This window comes from Perna viridis, chromosome 9 (genome assembly GCF_037379345.1).
Source record: "Perna viridis isolate PV_CMFRI_1.1 ecotype Kerala chromosome 9, ASM3737934v1, whole genome shotgun sequence".
Classification (NCBI taxonomy): domain Eukaryota; kingdom Metazoa; phylum Mollusca; class Bivalvia; order Mytilida; family Mytilidae; genus Perna; species Perna viridis.
This window is the reverse complement of record NC_142453.1, coordinates 4685627-4707443: the sequence shown is the minus strand read 5'-3', so window position 1 is coordinate 4707443 and position 21817 is coordinate 4685627. Positions and strand designations below refer to the sequence as shown.

General features: G+C 32.5%; 2 protein-coding genes across 2 annotated transcripts in view; one reads left to right on the top strand and one right to left on the bottom strand.

Moving 5' to 3' along the window:
• Positions 1–18017, bottom strand: part of LOC148606394 (integrator complex subunit 2-like) — a 27874-nt gene extending 9857 nt beyond the window's left edge. The window contains exons 1-14 of the mRNA XM_088544559.1: positions 17625–18017; positions 14431–14569; positions 13544–13646; positions 13121–13234; positions 11875–12005; positions 11466–11654; positions 10229–10392; positions 9595–9720; positions 8889–8964; positions 4687–4797; positions 4303–4371; positions 3694–3828; positions 1150–1432; positions 383–509 (exon numbers count right to left, since the gene is read on the bottom strand). Of these exons, the coding sequence (XP_088400685.1) occupies positions 383–509; positions 1150–1432; positions 3694–3828; positions 4303–4371; positions 4687–4797; positions 8889–8964; positions 9595–9720; positions 10229–10392; positions 11466–11654; positions 11875–12005; positions 13121–13234; positions 13544–13646; positions 14431–14569; positions 17625–17911 (2054 nt within the window). The 5' untranslated portion in view covers positions 17912–18017. The remainder of the gene's footprint in view (positions 1–382; positions 510–1149; positions 1433–3693; positions 3829–4302; positions 4372–4686; positions 4798–8888; positions 8965–9594; positions 9721–10228; positions 10393–11465; positions 11655–11874; positions 12006–13120; positions 13235–13543; positions 13647–14430; positions 14570–17624) is intronic.
• Positions 17983–21817, top strand: LOC148606393 (mediator of RNA polymerase II transcription subunit 31-like). Its single transcript, XM_088544558.1, has 4 exons — positions 17983–18087; positions 18661–18735; positions 19248–19344; positions 20296–21817. The coding sequence occupies exons 1-4, from the start codon at positions 18057–18059 to the stop codon at positions 20489–20491; spliced, it is 399 nt and encodes a 132-aa protein (XP_088400684.1). The 5' UTR covers positions 17983–18056; the 3' UTR covers positions 20492–21817.

Here is a 21817-nt window from a genome sequence, read left to right as displayed (position 1 = left end):
TAGGGAATCACTGTCCTAAGTCCTTCATTCCCCTTAATGGTAAGTTAAGACTGTGATTCGGATGCTGCAGAGAAATGAGTGAACAGTTCTACATGTATTAACTATTATACAATATTATTCTCTTTCCACTGCATAACAGGCATTAAAATCTTTATATTCAAAAATGACTTATGCATCTTTTTATAGCCTCAATGATATCCAGGAGTTATCACATGCCCTTCAAGTCTCATTAAGGCAAATTAAAGCCTTAATTTCAGCAAATTTCCTCTATTTTTTTATATTATCTGGATCTTTGAAATATTTTACCAACCTTATGCATAGGACTTGTTATCACATGTATGAATATTCAAGAAAATTCTAGAGAAAGTCTCTATATACTTACTTTAACAAAGGAGGGAATAGTCCAGGGTACTGATGCTGATTCTTTTGGGCTTCCTGTAGAAGGTAATTGATGGGGATCTTAGACATCACATCATCTGGGTAGGTCTTAACCTTCCTATTACCTGAAACTATATACATAAATCATGATGACCTTCGACATCACATCATCTGGGTAGGTCTTAACCTTTCTATTACCTGAAACTATATACATAAATCATGATGACCGTCATCATCTGGGAAGGTCTTGAACTTTCTATGACCTGAAACTATACACACTAATCATGATAACATGGGCCCAACCAGAGAATAAGGAATAAGACAAATCATCTAACTTGAAAATTAAATATGTACTGAGTAGTAAGCTTTTATTTTTGAAAGAAATAGAAAGTGATGAATTAAACAGAGAATCTGACAAATATACCAAAAAATGCTTGGCAGGGTGCAGCTTTATACAACCTCTGCACTCAAACCCATAACAGTTGGGGCAAGAATGGACACACAATTGAAGTGTGTATACAATGTGAAACTCACATAAACAATTCACTTTTGAATCTTGACCTTACTATAAATTTGGTTCTAATGTTGCTGATGAGAGGTTACTCCTTGAAACACATATACAACACATCGAAATTAGCAATTCATGTATTTATATGATCGGTATTTTTTAATTTAATACAAATTGCCAAATTGCCACAATTAATTACAATTACTGAAAATCAGACATATCCAAACTTTAGTGAAGCATTGATTTTATACACCATAACTTACAAATAATTTTCATATTGTTCAGGACTGTATCCTCATACAGCAGAAGATAATATAACAGAATGAGCTGAGGTGTAAGATTTGTCGTCACAGAGTTCTCTCCCTTAGTAGAACTAAACACAGATGATTTGTACACATCTAGGACATCCTGGTCTGTTAGGGGTTCATTCAGGTGGTCTGTTTTTGTACTTTTGATGATGATGGAGTTGACATAGACTTCGATAAGTGAAGGGAGCAGAGGATGCAGTGGACAGCCACTATTACAAATCTGTCTGTAGATCCATGTCTGTACACAAACAAAAAATAAACTTAGGTGAGCAAGTACAAACACTCAATAATACTATAATGAAGCCCATCCAAGCTTAAACTGCAACTGATCATTGATATAAATACAAGCATACATGTGGAATCTTCTACAATATGTTGTGGAAGTGACAGACAAGTAATAAATTATATCAGCTGGACATATTCTTTCCATGCAGTATATTAAAAGAAAGGAGTCCTTTTGAGAAGAAAATATGATTGTATTTAATATATGATCAGTACTGGGCTATAAACTAGCAGAGAATCCAAGTAAGTTACCATAGTAACAGAAACTTGGGCACTTCAGATACTTGTTGTCACTGGGATACTGAACATTACAAAAATATGTGGAAATAAGCATACAGCATCGCCTATCATAACACAAATACTAATTTATAATGTAATTTTTTATAGATTTTCCAAGATTATACTACTTGAAACACCCTATCAACAATAAATTAATACAGGATATCTGTATTCTTAAATATTTCAAGAACAGGGAAGATTCACACAACAACACCCTTTCCTATCTTCCTCATCTTTCAGTACTTTAAAGCACATTTGATTAGAATGTTCAGGGACAGAGTTGGTCTTCATTTGATTAAATTACAATTAACTAATGATAACCTGGTTTGTGGTCTCATTGGGAGAAAGGAAGAACAGTAAACATTATTCTTTGAAGCTTAAACTATTTTTACCTGGTAAGTACCTAAATGGTATGAAATAAGTTATTTGAAAATATCCAAGTACTTATTGCAGCTCCAATAAATAAAAAATATTTAACTTTACGGTCTACTGCTGTCCATTTCTCCAACCAGACAGTTAACTAGTCTGTCAGGTAGGAGAGTTACTTCTCTTTGCTTAAATTCAAAGTCAGGAATATGAAAAGGAATTATTAAATAGGATTAAAAAGATTTAAATTTCCTTCGAAGTCATGATTTGTCCATTGAAGAAAGTTAATAACACCATAGACATTTAACCAAGGGATGACCAACTTTTTTCCCTGAACATAATCATTGTATGCGCTATAATTACCTACACAAAATGTGTGGAAATGACATCTTTCCTGAACCTATTTTGTGAAGATATGAATATGTTGACTTAGATTTCAACTATTGATATTTCAGATGTCCTTACTGATTCTATGAACTAGTGATTGTGTATTCAATATATACAGTTACACCATTTTATTATGAATGTATGGAGTTCTAGGAAAAATATATTCATATGTCATAAGCATTCTGCTAAATCTAATACTGTGAAGTAACTGATGTACTTTTACTCACACTAATGGTACAACAAATAAAATATAATGATTTCTTCCAAGAAATTAACATTTAAACCTGTCTAGTCTGACCCCAAAGTATAGTACAATCAAAACCTGCCACCAAGGTCGTTTTGATTCAACTAAAATTGGTCTTTCAAGGTCACCTTGCTTTAATACTGGTATGATCATTGTGTGTGAATACCTGGTTTTAACTGATTGAGCAATAGTAGTTAGGTAGTAGTGTTTGTAAGAATCATGCAAAATCTGAAAAATGTGATACACCCAAATAAAGGCTATATATTATTATTTTTGTGATTAAGTTGATTTATGGGTCTATATTATTAAATGTGTAATTATTTATTTGAATCTGTCTGTTCTTAGAAGATAATCAACATTGAAAATTCAACAGATTATATAGTATTTGAGTGTCATTTACAAAGTTATCTCCCTTATTTTTTAAATCTACAGTGCATTCTATATAATTTTTATCTCCTAAGAACATGGGTTATATGACAAACCGAATGTTAATTTCTTTTTACTATGGCAATTCAAACAAAATATCGAAAACAAAAATATGTAAGCTTTTCATCCATGAATCACATTTTGCATGATTCTTAGCTGGAGTGGACGCCTTGTTGTGAAATTCATTATTCAATTTTCTTTGACTTTAGAATGATGTTTATCTATAGCTTTGTTTGTCCTTAAAAATCAATACAGTAAAACCTCTTTATACTTAAAAATAATTCCACGTCAAATCAGTTTAAGTCTATTTTTTAACCTGGATGAACCAAACATCTGTCAAAACCAAACAAAATCTACAGTCTATGACCCTAAAAGGGTTAGGTTTAGGCTTTGGTTAAATATTATTTATCATATTATTAGCCTGTGTATTCTGACTACCTGTCTTATATGACTTGTATGACATGGTTTATTGGATTAGTCAGGTTCCATTATATCCACTTTAAGCATTGGCTTACCTTTATGGGTACTTTATATTTAGAAAATGATCTGGTCTTTAATAGCTGATAGACACTGTTGATTGGTAGATAGCCTGTCATGTGACCATTCAAATTAGAGGTCACAGGTACTTTAACAGCATGTGTTGTGATAACCTTTAAAACATAAACAATTGACTGTATCAAAAGGAGAAAAAACAAACTCTGTGAGCCAATGCCCAGTAATGATACATCCTCACCTAAAATCTAGTGTACGGTCAAAATATCAACTTAGTCATCAAGTTAGAAAATTCAAATTCTTTTTAAAAGCTTTTTTTACATCCTTTGAAATGTATAGGAGGAATTGTGTAAGCATGATAGACAGTGTCAACTTACAGACAGACAGACCATAAATGGCATCATATCATTTTTAACATCACTTATCCATTGACTTTTATACCGGAAGACTAATTTGGAAGTAGGCAACATATTTTTATGTCAGATATTAGCAAATGACCACCCCACATTTTCAAAATCTTTTGGTCAATATCTAATACTTTATACCATTTACAGAGCCTTGGCTTAAGCAATCTGTCTGAACTTCTTGGTTACTATGGCCATTTAGGATAAGAGGTAAACGTTTTAAGTTACCTGTTCCTTGAAAATTTCCTGTGTAAAAATCTGTCGTAGTCTGGATAATGTGTTTCCTTTCACAGCAGCCTAAAAATAAAAAAAGTAGCTTTGATAAGTAGAAAAAAAAGCACCTGGCATTTAAAAGGACATATTACAAAAGTTTACATATCTTACTGTTCCTGAAAGTCTTGTAATAATGCATCAATTTTTTGGGGGAAGGGGTGGTGGTTAATGAAGGGTAAATTGGTGCAAAAGTGGTTCTTCCACAAAACCTGGTTAAAAATTAAAGACCACCTTAACAGGTAAGTGGAAACAGGCAATTTGCTTAAAAAACAATACACTTCCCAAGAATCAACAAAATTATACAACTACAGTAAAACTGAATTTGGACTTTAGTAATACCTTCATTCCTAGTGTAGATGATACTAGCTCAGCAATGGCTGATGTATTGTTACTATGGAAGTGAATGGCAATCAGGAACAGCATTTCTCCATAGGATTCTGTATCCCCAATCTCACTGAAAGGATGTAATAAGACCAGTTACTCAAGTAACTTCAGGAAAATGAGACTATCAATTATGGCAAATCAGAGTGCATACAATGATGATCTTCATGGGATAGACATAATATTCCATTGATAAAATAACAATCACCTGATGAACTTCTAGCTGTCTAGACATTTAAAACCTTTTATAAATATGGATTGAATTGTTTTAAATCTCATTCTCAATTGTCCACTCAATTACCAAAGAAAATCAGATGATTTTCATTTCGTCTAGGGCATACCAACTCTATCCCCTGAACATCATCACTGCATGCACTGTAACAATGGATGACCAACTCTATCCCCTGAACATCATCATTGCATGCGCTGTAACAATGGAATACTAATTCTATCCCCTGAACATCATCATTGTATGTGCTGTAACAAGGGAAGGCCAACTCTATCCCTAAACATTGTCATTCCTTGTATGTACTGTAACAAGGGAATACAAATTATATACCCTGAACATCATCATTGCATGTGCTGTAACAAGGGAATACCAATTCTATCCCCTGAACATCATCATCGCAAGCACTATAAAATCATTTAAATGTTACAATGCACAGTCAGACCAATCTTAATAGGCTACCTGTTTACAAAAGTTAAAAATGCAATGAAACTAAAACTATGTAACTTTCAGATGTCTGGTTTTAACAAGGTTCTAGTTTTTCTGTAAGAATCAGGCAGTGGGTAAATCATGGTGGGAAAAAACCACACAAGGCTTTCAAAGAAATCTTACTCAAAATGCCAAGATGACTCATTTCTTTTATAAGTGTCAAGAATTTGAGGTATAAATTATATGAAATGCACAGCAATTTCATTATCAAAGGGGAATAACTTCTGACTTTTTCCATATCACTTATTGTAAGTTTGAACTCACTTTTCTACATGCTCTGACATGTCTAAGACATACAAACTGATGATTTGTCTTCAACAGACCATAAACCAAGTGCCCACATTGTCAATTTGTGTGTATTTTTTTCTGAGCTTGATTCATTTTTTTTTCAATTTTGCCTGATTCTTGAATATTCCAGTACTTAACAGTTGCGTCTAATAGGTTTCTCTGTAGCAGGTGCTTCCTAATTATACAAACCAAAATTAACTATTTTTTTCAGGAGTATTCTTTAAGGGCCCTGGGGAAGCGTCTTTAAGGCCTGTTTCGGGCCAAATATTATGAAATATCATTAGAAATGATTTTATTTCACAGGGAAGTATTTCAAGACAGACTGTTTCAATGTCACAAAGCACAAAATGTGTATTTTGTGGAGCCAATCTACTTGAACGAAACTTTTAAAATGTGATCAATAGACAATTTCCTGGTAATCTGCAAGATTATGTCCATACATTGATTAAATACTGCCATAGTGAAATTAAAAAGCCAGATTTTACTCAGCAAATGATAGTCATTAGCAACATATGTTTAAAATACCTTTCTGTAACTTGTATGCAGACACTTTCATTTCATTTTGATGTGGTAAGAAAAGGACAAATGCAAGAATTTCCTGACACTTCAGAGAAAATTACCATATTGGGTCTAGGACATAAGCCCCCTGGACAAAAGCCCCATCTTATAATAAGCTTAATGTTAATGTAAAACAATTAATTTCATTTTTTTTGTGTATTTTTTTTTCTTAACAAAAATAAATTATCAAAAGACAACTCAAAATTGACTTCTATTGAAAATAAAAAATTAAATGGTTTCAATACATTATAACTAATTGATTATACCATTCATCTAAACTTTAAAACTTACACCTAAAATAAAATTTCAAATCAATATCAGTCCACAAAGTTGCAAAGAAATTAAATTTCAAATTTTCACATACAGTATTAATAGAAATATTATTCATAATTGATAAAATAATTTCTCATGGGGGGGGGAGCTTTTGTCTGGGGGGGGTTGTCAGGGGCATTTGTCCTGATCCCTCATTAGACATTTGTCGTAGGGGTCTTTTATCTGGAGGGCTTTTGTCTGGGGGAGGGGGGAGGCTTTTGTCCTGATCCCCCATTAGACACCTTAATTGACTAGAACATTAAAAAAATATTTACAAATGCAATTGAGGACCATCATATACTACTATTTTGTAACACTTTTACAAAACACATAAGTTTCTATAATAACTGTCACATTTTGGGTTGTTTGACCATCTTATTGATGCTTATACTATATGCTTATCTTGACCTCATTTCTTTTACAATCAGAAATAATTTTAATACCTCAACTATGTTATGAGCAGCCCTTGAACTGAGCCTTCAGTGTCAAGGGTGTTGGAATTTTGCCAATGACAACTGTTTCTGAATTGAAAATGTCCTTTATGTTCTATAAATACACTCTGCAGGACATTTTCCCAAGTTATAACAGGGAAGTTATTAATAGTTAAAACTATAAAATAATAGCTGTTCAAAGTACAACACTTAAAACATATCCTGTTTACCCTATGATAAGGAAGTAAACTATTGACCTATCTTAAATTGAAAATAGAATTAATATAAAATAGTTAGAAAGATTTTATTGAACTCAGAAACTTCATTGTGCAAAAAGAATACTATATATCAATGCCATTTAAGTGCATTCCAAGTTCAACCATACCTGGAATTACTGAGTCTAAAAAGTATATCTCTATCTAAAGTTCAGGCCCTGTGTAGTTGACCCCATGTATTATCCAAGTCTATAGAGTCAAAGTCCACTCATAATAATGCAAGAATAAAAGATCATTCACAATAAAGATTAAATACCAAAGTTCAATCATTCTGAAAGTCAAGCCTTAACACTCCATATGACAACACATAGTTCATTCAAACTGACTGTTAACCACAAAGTTTCATTAAAAAATGAAGTTCACTCAAATTTCATTTACATTAATTCTTTTCATCCAAGTATAATTGAAGTAAAGGTTTTGAGTTACACCAAATTTTAAGTCAGCTAGCTAGAGTTCATTCGTACTAAAATTCAGAGTCTTGATATTTTAGTATTGAGAGTTACTTCCTTCTGCCATTTAAAACTAAAAGTTTTAGAGTCCAAGTCTAGGAATGCTTGAAGTTCATTTACACTACAGTAATCATAGGTCACCAAAATAATTCATACTAATTGAACTAAAAACACGATGTTGCACACACTGTTGTGCTAAGCAACTAAAATTGCTTGCAATCAATGCCCCTTCTATATAAAGCCACATAACAAATTTGAAAAGAATCCATTGTGAGTCGAGATAATTGCCATGAAATTTGGACTGGCAGAATGAAGGACAAACAAGGTGATTCCAATATACCACCTACATGTTGGGTGAGGGGTATTGTAATTTATTGGTTCTCAACCCCTCCTTTGTCGAAATATGCCTCATTTCCAACTCTAAACATCCAGTTAGAAATAAATTTCAAGAACACAATTCACTCATCTTTTTTTTTTCTGGCTTTGAATAATATAGAAAATAACCTAATCAATTTATTTAGGAAGTTAAATAATAATAATAATAATAAATAATGCCTTAGTCCCACATTGTTTTTTTGTAAACATTGACCTGAGGATTCTATTTATATTGCTCTAAATTCAATCCAAAATAAAATTAAAAACAAAACAAAAAACAAAAAATGTCACTGTAAACCTGGTAATTCTGCAATTTCTACAATCAATTAACTTTTGCAAAGTTTTTAATTTGTGATCATATATTCCTCACATTGTTGTACAATGTTTTTGAAATAAAATATTAATGAAGTTTGAATTTTCACATTACAGGTTTTTTGGCAAAAATAGCAAAAACTACCACAAAAACTTCTCTGCTTATGTAATTTTTAACATCTAAATATCACTCAAAGAAAGAAATTCACAGCTCCAAATAGATCTGACGTTCCAAACTCACTCTAGACACTGCAGACATCAATCTCTGAAAATGCTAAAATCTTGCAAAGTCAGGAAATATCGAATGGCTTTATACAACAATTTCTGATTGTTGTTTGACTTGTATAATGTTAGAGAATTTTAAACTGCCAGTCTGAAGCAGTTAGTAAGTGAGATTAATGGTCGGCCACTAGGTGGAGCTTGAGGATTTCATCAAAAGAAATACTTGCAGTTCAAATTGTTCTTGATTTTCCATTAGCCACCTGATCCAATCTATTAACTGTTTTTCTTGCTCACCATTGCTACAAATACAGGACATATACATGTATACAGTGTACAGAACTATTTTTCTTGCTCACCATTGCTACAAATACAGGACATATACATGTATACAGTGTACAGAACTATTTTTCTTGCTCACCATTGCTACAAATACAGGACATATACATGTATACAGTGTACAGAACTGTTTTTCTTGCTCACCATTGCTACAAATACAGGACATATACATGTATACAGTGTACAGAAAAAACAGTGGTTTTGAAATGGAGACAGAAAATATGTTGCAGCGAGCCAAAAAGATATTCTCTTGAGATATTCAAAACTGGAATTATTCTGTCTAATGGTGACATGGCAGTTGATCTGATGTAACAAGGACATTGGAAATAATCAAAATGCAAATATTGGTTAAGTATCATGGCAGTAAGTCCAAAGGAAACATGATAAATGATATGAATGCAGCAAATCTCCATTGTGGCTGAAGAAAAGTACTGATTTATTATTTATTTCAGGATTAATGCTAGAGAGATTTGTGATATTAATGTACATATACAGCATTTTCTTTTGTATTTGTTTAGCATGCACAGAAATTTTACGTGTACTGACTCATCAGATGCACATTCTAAAAATTGTAAACATGTTAATCAACTTACGTCAGTAAATAAGGACAGAGCATCACCATGGAGAGACCAAGGGAGACAAATCTAGCACCTGCTCTGCTGATTGGTGGATGTGAGGTTAGAAGCTGGAGCAAAAGTCTCATCTCTTCATCTGAAAATCTGTCAATTAAAATATAAGTTTGTTATACTACAATTCTAATCAAGTTTCAAATATTTTTGTGTTAAATGATTATTTAACATAAAGAAGACATTTTTGAAGATTTATATGCATATTATGTTCTATAATCAATATAAACATGGTCTTTAAACATTACAATGAAGAATATGATGGTTTGTGAAATTCTTTGTTAAATTAATTCATATGCTAATGAACAATAAATATTTCACAAACAATGACTTATATATTCAGACATTTTAATTAACCTACTGATATCAATGATAACACCTATATAGTATCTACAGTGCCCCCTCTGTATTTTGCCCCTAGTTTTATCAGCAACCTCACTTATTGGCAAATGAATACAAATATATATGTGTATATTTATTAGCAATGACTTTTGTATCTTTGAACTACTGTAATACACTTTGTTAACATCCGAATAACAATAAATTATGCATTAATTATACATATGTACCAGAATGCTCCCTGTTTATTTTAAGTACTTACTTAAGGCCACCAAGTCCTTTCAGTAGACAATACAATCTGATATAAGAACTTGCCAGAAGTATATCAGAAATCTCCTCTGTATCACTTGGCAGAACTGACATCAGATGTTCCACAAGATGAAGTCGTAAAGCCTGGAGTGTGGATGCCTGTGGATCTTGTTTCTTCTGTAAAGTAATATTCAAATGTAAGAATATATCTATCTGTATAAATCAGTGGGTGGTACCTGGCCTTCCAAATCTGAGTCACTATTTTGTCTTTTGCTACATTGATGGATACAATTTTATATTTATTAATTTATTTAATAATAATTTGGAAAATATTGGCTGTGTTAAAATGTATTAAAGCTGCACTAGCTGCCAAATTTATTCAGTTTTGATTCTACTGAATTATGCTGATTCAATGAACTAAGTTTGTATTAATGCAATTGAAGCAACAAATGTCAATAACAGCTACAGATTATTGTTAACACAAACGTTTTTTTAATCAAAGAAGATCGGTAGCTCTAATCTAATTATTTTTCAACAATATTTCCGAAGATTGCCGACAGGACAACCTGGGTTAAAAAAACTTTCACCTTGGTTAAAAATAGCAATAACAGAAACATGGGTAAGCACATGTCTTGTTTTCATTTCATTTCATCCATTTCTTGATTAGTTTTCAAATAAATACTGAAATAATGACAATTACTGACCCCATTTGTGCTGTATTATATCACTATACGTTAATTACAAAGGGATCCTTGCGTTATTTTTTCTTTTACGGCTTAAGTCCGTCAAAGAAACGGGTCCTCCTTGCCACTGATTAACCACTCTCGATTTGCAATCAGATTTTTTTTAAAGGATGGACCCTTACAGCACACACATGGATTAAGGTCACCAAAAGTTTTATGCATACAAATTTTATCTAGTTCGACTTTTTGTCTTGCAAGACAATATATGTATCGACACCTATTATATTCATTACATAGGAAAAGTATAATTTAGTAGATATGATTCAAAGTTACGGCAGATTTCAACAGAAACAAAAAAATTATGAAAAATGACAGCTAAAGCAGCTTTAAGCTTTTCTAGATGAAAGTGTCACACATACTCCACACCAAATGAGACTTTGCCCACATCAACGTGGTGGGGGAGGGGCACTGTTAACAAAGAATGAGCTCCATCCATCTTAGGCAGAACCTAAAATCATATAAGAATCAATTTATTAGTGTGGACAACAAAACTAACACATACATTACCTTTTGTCCTAATTTAACATACTGAGAAAACCAGTTTCTCACACTAATATTGTTACTCAGCAACAGACCACAAACAAATGCAGTGACATCAGCTGTCTTGTCTTTTATCTCCATGGCAATACCATGATAATCTTTACTTGTTAACAAGGTCAAGGCCACAGCTAGACCAGGCATTGTGCAGTGTTCAACCTGAAAAGTAATTTTGGGTTAAAAAAATGTTTTAATGTATGTATGGCACATGTTGTTTAACAGTTAAGAAGTCTTGACTAAATATTTAATATTCATAATATATTAACTTTTGACGATTGTGCATGTCTTAAGAGACTTAAGGATAGTGTAAAGAGATTTTAATTATCAAATCTGATATCAGAAAAATGTATTCAAAACTTAATTGAATTTATACACTAACACACAAAGCTCTGATGTTAAGCATTTCTCCTGGATTCATGGTACACAGGTTCAATAAAACCTCCATTCTCCTCCTACCACTCATCGATTCCTCATCCTGCGCCTCCCCATTAGCTACTAAACTGGTACAGACTAAATCAAAGAAAATACAGAACTTTTTAAAGTTTGATACACAACTAAGTATTTTTCAATTGAATTACAAAAAAAAAACAGTACACGTTAAGTGACATTTTTAGCCAATTTTTAATTTACTGACAAAAACTCTTTTCCCCGTAGGATCAGTTTCTTTAATTTTTTTTACTGATTCCTTTGCACAGCAACAGCATGCACAAAATACAGAATAAAAATACAAATGTTAAAAAAACCTTCTCTCCTTTTTTTCTTTTTTCTTTTTTTAACTAAAAACAATATTTAAAAAATCTGGCCATAAACCTGTTAGGTATTTAGCAACAAAACAATTCATATTAAAAATTTTTTCCCTCAGAGTGAAAATTTAATTTCAATTTTCAATATATCTACATTCTGTGTACATACTAAACTGTTTCATGAGACTATAGTCGGCGTCACATAAATAACATACTGTTAAAATTTGAATAAAAATATTTTCTACGACTTTATTGACACCTACCGTCGTTTAAATTGTCTTAAATGACTTGCTCATTCGTTTAGCCAAACGGCTTCTCCCTAAACATTGAATCGTTAAATTCCGGTCAGATTTTAATTCTAGGTGCTAATATTTACATTGTAAAAAGTCGGCCATGTTTACAGTGATCGGGTTGCTAGGAGATGTTGTTTACGTTTAAATGGTTTGTCCAAAAACCGAAGAACCCAGAATGCACTTCGGCGTTATTTCGGATATCTCGGATTTATTTTACGCGAACAACGTACAATACCGAGAAGTTGATCAAGCAGACGATTGTCACCGGAGTTCGACGGGAACTTACGGACTTCGTTTGTAAACAAATCGTCCCGTAAAAACCAACATGGCGGATATTAGTATGGGATTTTCCCGTAAGGATTTGTTACGCATGATTTAAGCTAATAAGCGACTTGTTTTTGAGAAGCTGTTTGGCTAAACGAATGAGCAAGTCATTTAAGACAATTTAAACGACGGTTGGTGTCAATAAAGTCGTAGAAAATATTTTTATTCAAATTTTAACAGTATGTTATTTATGTGACGCCGAGTATAGGCATACCTAAATTATTCGGTCAACATTAAAACATTTAAATACATGTACAGCATATACCTTCTTTGAAGCTGTCAGGGGAGTTGGCCACCAATCGACATAGTAACCAGCCACCGTTGGGTAAATGGAGGAGTGTTTCAGCTACATCTTTGATCTGAAGAAGTGATGGTAGTTCTGAAAAAAGAGTAAAAAAGACGATGAAAGTAAAATAGTAATTAGAAGACAAAAATCATCTCTGTTACAACAGGACCATAATAAATAAAAAATAGCTTCCCTGATGTTCGGATCTTTTTGCTTTTACTTATCATAAGTAAAAGCAAAGAGACCCGAACATAATTTTACTGGATTACACTAACAAAATAAATAATTAACTTTTTAAAAAAGAACAAAATGTGTGGTTGAATGTGATTTTTCTTGTTTTGACTGCTTAGACCAATGAACTTTGATGTGCTAGAGCGAAGATTGTTAACAACATGTACTTACCTGCTTGGGCGATACAAAGTACATCAGAAACTTCTTCTAAGTAAACAACACTCTCTAACAACTCAGATGACTTGAAGTAAAACTCTGATTTATTTTCCTTCATCTACAATTAACACGATATATTTATTTATTATTTACGGTACATTGTAATAGTATGAGGGTCTACATGTATACAAATCACTTTAATTAAATTTTGTAGCTTGTGGAAGTTGTGGTAAATTCTATTATTTGTTTGTTGGTTAAAATAGATTCTGCCTATAGAATTAATTCTGACACTATCCTAAAAAATAGTTTGAAAAGATATACACAATGTATATACATGTAACTGTTTCAGTTATTGTAAACGTATTAATTTTTGCGGTTGCTAATTTCCGCGCATTCAATTGAACATATTTGCGGGTATCAATTTTTGCGGTTTCAAAAATAAAGATTAGCATTATATAGCGTTAAAAATCAATTTCCCGTGTATTATTTTTCACGGTTTAGTGTCCACCGCAAAATAGCGAAAATTAGCATGCTTACAGTATTTCATTGTTGGCTTTCCATTTCATTTCAATTTCTCATTTTATTTTCAACATCAATAAATCTGATTTCTTTATACATGTAAATAAACAGAAACACATTTATTTTAATCACAGTGATTTTAATGCTGCTAGGTCTTCTTTCTACCAGATATACTTTTTATAATTTCCCTAGCTACCTACCCTATTTTGTTCTTGATGGTTATAAGAAACAAGACTTACTGTATCTGTGTTATATTTTTTTAGCTTAATTAATTGGATTGAAGCTGAAAATCAAGAAAGTTGGGTAACAAACACTTTTTTGGTATTTAACAAAAATACTTTTCAATATATATACATGTATATACATGTATTTGTTTTGCTCACCTGGGATGCTACAAACAAAAGTTCACTGAGGAGAAGTCTAATTCGTCTTGCATGGTCACTCCTCTCAAATTCCATGGCTAATCCATTCTGTAGCTGTGATATCAAGACACTCTCTGTCTGGGTAGTGCCTACCTTTGTCCTGTAAAAAAAGTCATATATACATAAAAAAAACAAATATACATGTATATTGAATAAAAGAATGCCGTTCAAATGTCTCCCACGAAAAAAAAAGAAGAAAACTTCAAATTCAAAGTCCAAGGCCCGTAACTTCCATAAAAATCAATCAAACATAACCAAAGTCAAACTTAATCTATAACTTTTCATAGTAAGACTACATACAAAAGATAAAATCAATTGGTAAAAGCATTACAAAAAAAAGACAGGAAAACTGTAAATTCAATGAAATTTTGTAAGTCCAAGGGCTGTAACTTCTATAATAATCATTCAACCGTAACCAAAGTCAAACTTAATCTGTAACTTCTCATACTAGGACTGCATACAAAATATAAAATCAATTAGTAAAAGCATTACAAAAAAATGCGGAAAACTGTGAATTCACTGAAATTTTCTAAGTCCAAGGACCGTAACTTCTGTAAAAGTCATTCAACAGTGACCAAAGTTGAATTTCATCAGTAACTCATCATAATAAGGCCACATACCAAAAACAAACTTATTTGGTAAAAGCATTACAAAAAAAGTGCAAAAAATGCAGACGGACGGACAGATGGCTATTCCATGTCCCCTCGTGACACGTAACGGGGACAAAAATTGGCGTTTTTACAATATACCACACAACATGCACTTTTTAACTGTTAGTACATAAAATGTATCTACATGTATTGCATGGGACATAAATGTTTAAGAAAAAAAAATATCTGTATATTGTCTTACACTTCATTAAGATTGCAATTCTATGAATACGAATTAAAACCTGCAAGTACAAATAATTCAGCCAATAAATGCTAATAAAAACATCCATCTCATTTCCCACTAACAGCATTCCAACTTCCCAAAAAGTCATAAAACAACCTAGAATTATAGAATTTCATGTAATCACCTTCATGCCTAGTACTTTCTAATATTGAAATATCAAATTAGAGGGGAAGATCCACTGATTTTAAAATAGGTGGCAGGCTACATATTTGCTCTTTATTTTTGCACAAAAACAACCCCCTCCCCCCTGGATTTGCCACATAATTTTTTTTTTGCAGGAGAAATATGTTTAAATATGGTTGCATGTGAAATCAGGCATGACAAGAGTTAAATATGTGGGCTTGTTACTTTTGGGACAGAACAAATGGAACAGACATGTTTTCTAAGAGCGTAATCTGAAAGAATTCTTAATAATTCAGGTGGAAAATTATGTGTCTGCTACCGGTCCATTTCAAAAGTAATAAGCTCAGGCCTTTCAATAAAGGGTGGTTCCAGGTACTTTTATCCATCTTAGCTGAAAGGTACTTCCTGAGTTTAAAATTTTATATATATTTACAAAAGAAAATGATTTATAGTACCTCTTCAGGGATCTCCATGGAGGCTCTTACAAAACCAAAGGTACCTGCATTGCAAAAACTTTAATGAAACCCCTGAAGCTGTGCCCTACATGTAACATATATTATACATGATTTCACAGGTAAATTGTTTCACATGTAAAATAATCAAAACCTCAATAATAAAAGAAATGTTGGTAACAAGTCTGGAAACAACATGTATACATGTATGTACATGTAGTAGTGCACATTTTCAACCTGAAAGTTGTTAGAAGCATTTGAAATGCAGTATTGTGTAGGGTACTGCTAAATATCCAAATTTTTGCATGGCACATGATTCTGATCCCCATCCTGACACATACATGTACCTGCCAACTTTTGAAAATCTCCATGAGTTTTTTTAGGCGGGACATGTGAACAGACATTTTCACACATATAAAACTGCATGGTTTTTACTGTAGTTATGTATTAATGAGACAATCACTAAAGTATTATAGCGCCTTTTTCAGTTGAACAAAATGTGCATACACTGTAATAGATTGATGTTTGTAAGCCCATTTTTTGTGGTGGATTCCTCCAAACCTAGCTGAAATTCTGAAGTTTTCATTAAAAAAAAATAAATGAGAAAACTTTTATTCACATTCAAATGTATTTCTACTATTCAAAATACATTGAGCACATCTTTCCTTCTTTCCTTTGATGTCAATTGAAGTGGGTTCAGTGTTCAGGTATGAACTAAACAGAATAAGTCCAAACAGTTTCTCTTGCCTAAACACCTCAATTTCATTCTATACGTCAGAAAAATGGCAAATCACATTTCAGACATTTGAGCACATCTTCCTCTTCATTAAATGTTAAAACGAATACCATGAGGTTCAGTTTAGGAGGAAACGCAACAAATACATGTATTCAAGAATGATGCTACCATATTTCCAAAATCATCAATCTTTAAAATGAAGAGTATTTCTTTTCATTATTGCAAATATACCGCACTGTTAAAATTACATGAAATGTTAAAACAAAAATCAAAGACTCAACGGGAGGTAACTCGTTTTGTATAAACAATGGTAATTTTGTAATTTGTTTACAACATACACTGTACATGGTTCTACAAATTTTAGACCTGTAAAATTGACAGTATTGGTCAAATTAATTGTGGAGTAGAAATAAATCTTTAAAAAAATTATTGGCTGTTCATAAAATAGTGGTAGATCCAAACGGGATTCATTTTTTAATTGTCAATCATAATCGATAACCCTGATCAGCTGATTGCTCATTGGAGATTAATTACCTGTTATAAAATGCACCCTTACCTGTGTAGACAGCAATTAACACATTTTGTCAGATTTATGACTCTTCTAATCAAAGAAATGAGATTGAAACAAATATTTAGGAGTTTGAATTCGGAATTTTATAGCTTATTTTGACAAATTTGGGTTTTTGGACAAATCTGACCTGAAAAATTGAGTTTGCGGGACAAATGGTCAAAAAAGTGAAAACACAATTAAATCGTACAAGTTGGTAGGAATCCTGACATATAAATATTCAAATAAAGAGGAGGATTACAGGGTCAACGAAAAATTCAAACTAAGAGGTATCAATGGGCGGCCAAATCAGAAAATAACTTTGGACACTGATGAAAGAAACCCTATTTAAACTTTAAAGGGATTGAACCTTAGAAGTTAGATATTACATCAATACATGTACCTTAGTTGTTGCTCTTTCCTGACATCTTGTTCAAGGGCATGGAAATCTATTGACAGTAGAGCTACTATGCCATTCACTACTTCAACACCAGAAAGTATCTTTAAAACTTCTTTCTTAGCCTTAGTCCAAGAATTGCTCTCATCCAGGGGTTTACAGAGGGCCATTCTGACCAGACATGGCAAAACCGGCCGCAGATCACATTCTCTTGCCTGGCTTAGTGCAGAAATGTTGACATCCCGTACACTTAAGAATATCTCTGGCTTTACACTGCATTTGAGATGCTGCATTATTGAATATCCAGGTTTTGTTCAGAGAAAAAGCCGCTAATTGATGGAGGCTGCCATTTTGGTTAGTCGACGTCATTAAGACGCTGCTCGCATGTTGATATCCTTTCCTTCAAAACGTTCCACTGACTTCTTAGAAATTTGAGAGATGGCAGCTGCTAAGCCAACTTCGGGACAAGGTAAATAATAGTCATATTTATGTAAAATAAATTAAAAAGTGAACTTAATGATATGATATTCTGATAGAAAATAACAGTTTTGTTCGTAAGAATTTTAATGAAACTATATTTGATAGATTGTGTGTTTCAGTTTGCAACCAAGCACAACTACTTGAACTAGCTGTAGGAGGAGGTTGATTTTTTTATCAATTTGCAACCAACTTTTACCAAGCAAGTTTTGTTTTAAATTGTAAAAAGCTCTAGAATAGGGTTCTCAATCAGAAGTAGCTTCTTTTACTGAGAGATGCTGCATTCGTCACTGGATGGAAATTCTCTGTAATTGAGATATCAGATAATCAGGTTATTCTGTCCCAAGTCGTCTCCAGATGATCTAAAATTGTTCCTCTGAATCAATGCCAGCTGTCTTTTTTCCAGGGGTTTCTACATTTAAACTAACATTTACGTGACTAATTACATGTTCATGTACCTTGACATGCCTTCTTGTATTATTCCTGCCTCTGATATCACCTACATTTTGTATGACTGAATCATGTATACATGTACATTGTACATTATATATGATTTTATTTTCAGATTCAGATGATAGAGTACGGTTCCAGACTGAGTTAGAATTTGTTCAGTGCCTTGCCAATCCAAACTATCTAAATTGTAAGTATATGTTGTAAATTGAACATTCTAATGCAATATTTGTTTAAACCTATTTCATAACAAAGAGACAAATGCTGCGAAATTGTGTACATCATAACAACAGTCTTAGTATTCCACGCACATACATGTACATCAGCCAAAACAAACACTAGTCAGCACACTCAGTGTTTCGCCAAATATCTAATACTGGTCCAGATAATAGAGAATTAAAGTTCTTGACTGAGTATTACATGTATATTGATAGAAGAGCAATGTTAGGTGTGCTTATCAGTTCAAGTGTATCATAATTGGAACTTCTGAAGGAGATATCTTTATGAATTTGTTAATTTATGATATTCATAAAAATTGTACCATGACTCAGTTTACTATTAGCATAGGTCAAATCACATTTAGAATAGAACTGTTTTGTCTGTGGATGTAAAAGTAAAAATGTAAATTGTAACCTTTGGTGAATACAAATGTACTAATTCCTGTGATTGTATGGCTTACTTTGTTTTATTAATTTTTTTCAGTTTTAGCTCAGAGAGGATTTTTCAAAGATAATACGTTTGTAAACTACTTGAAGTATCTACAGTATTGGAAGGATCCTAAGTATGCCAAGTATTTGAAGTAAGTTGTTTTAGGCTTCTATATATCTTTTCTTTGTTATGTCATAAAACTACATGTGGACAGTATTTGGTAATGGGCTGACCAAAAAGTGTTAAATGGGGCAAATTTATACTTCTAATTTAAACTCTGGGTTACACGCAGTGGTTTAGGTTGAAGTATTTTGAAGACCTGATTGGCAAGTTATTGAATTAAAGAATGATTTGAGGATAACATCAACTCAAGGTCAAAAGTGATGAGGTACGAAATCACTTGGTCTTGTAAATTAAAGGTTCGGTGATATTTGTAGGGGTTTTTGAGAAACCCTGATTTGTGAAATAGGACCTAGGAATGTAATTGATCTAATATGATAAAAAAATAATTATGATTACACACCTTTTTTACCCTGTTTTTGATTACATATGATTACTTGTAATAATAAAATACCATGATTACTGATTACTTATGAGAATGTATCGGTTTCAGTAGATTATGATTACTGATTACTTATGAGAATGTAATCGGTTACAGTAGATTATTATTACTGATTACATGTAGAGAATGGAAATAAAAACATTAGTGTCTGCAACAAAATAAAGAAGTAGAAATGGAAAACTGACACACATACTTTTTTTTTTTTTTTTGGGGGGGGGGACGGGGGCTTAAGTGCTATCAGCTTAGTTTGTTGGATCCCTGATAAATCCTCATAAGCTATCAAAACATAAACTCATGTTATATTTAATCCTACCCAATGAGTGAGTGGTATATTGCAATCACCTTGTCTGTCCGTCTTTTTGTCCAATGAATTTCATCATAGTTATATCGCAACCCCCTATGAATTAATGGATTTCAAATGTGATATGTGGCTTTATATACCGGTAGATATTGTAAGTATTTTTGGTTGTTATTAGATATCAGATTCCATAGGAGGTATACCCAGCACTGGAACACATGTGACTTCTTTCTACTTGACAGGTATCCACAGTGCTTACATCTTCTGGACCTTTTACAGTATGAACACTTTAGAAAGGAGCTAGTGAATGCTCAGTGTGCGAAGTTTATAGATGATCAACAACTGTTACACTGGCAACACTATCAGAGAAAAAGGATGAAACTTCAAATGGAAGAATCAGAGAGACACAAACAAAGTCAGGATCAAAAACCAAGCTGATCACTGTTTTGCTGTCTTTGGATGTTTATCATGGACCTCATGGCTTAAAGATCTCAGGGATCTTGTCTGTATGCCTTGTAATGGAAGGAGAAATGAGGACTGTTCATGTAATTTGATATTTGTTTCAATTATGAAACAAATGTCAATGATTATTATTTCTGACCAATTTGTTTGGCTTCAGAAGTCTGTAACTGTACTTGTACGTCAGAATTTTTTGTACATGGAATCTGGTGATTATAATGGTGTAGGAAAAAATCTGACCAATTTGTTTTGCTTCTGAAGCCTGTAACTGTGTCAGAATTATTTCTATAAGGAGTATGGGGAAAATAGTGGTGTAGGAAAAAATTTCAGACTTTGAAGATTAAGTTCTCTTGCCTGGCAGGTTGCAAATCTTACCCATAGATGTCTGAGATTTTCCTCTCTCAAACTTTCTGTAGGTAATCATGGATTCTACGGTCAGCACTATTTAAGTTTTAAAATCTATTTAATTTCTAACAAAAAAGGCCAAGTCATTTTACACTACTTCACATGTATTCCTTATTTTCATTTTGTGTCTTAACTATTTTTTCAGACATTCTTTGTCTCAAACAATTTACTTTAAAATATAATTTGTTATTTAGGAATCTTTCCGCCTTCTTGTTGGTACATGTACATGCATTGTAAACTTGTCAATTTCCGCCTTCTTGTTGATACATGTACATGCATTGTAAACTTGTCAATTTCTGCCTTCTTGTTGGTACATGTACATGCATTGTAAACTTGTCAGTTGATTTATTAGGACTGATATTGAAATTTCCAGTTCTAACTAGAAAAACTTAAACTGAAAAACTAAAAGATATTTAGTATCTTTTTCATCTTTTCTTATTTTACATGAAACTTGTTAAATTACCAATGGTGCACTGCAAATACAAAGCCTTACATGGCTTTTGAAATTTGTGTCTTACTCCTACAGTCAAGCTGGAATTAGATTCTAACAAAATGATTCGTCTTGATTTTCATTAGACAATTATGTACATGTACATGTATAATACTTAGGCCATCAGGAAATAAATGTTGGTTTGCTGTTTATTTACTTACAATTTTAGATGTGAATAGGTAGCTACATGTAGCTTAGGTTTTTTTTTTTCTGAAAAATGCCAAAAAGTGAAGGCAATGTGCTAAAAATAGAATAAAAAAATGGTCTTGAAAAGGATGAAAAAAAATTGAGTAGGTAGGAATAAGTCGATAAACTGGTAACCAACAGTTTTTTGAAGTCACCCTTAGTTGTGAAAATAACAAACTGTTTGGTAACTATTATATATTGTTCAGATTAAATATTATAGTCGA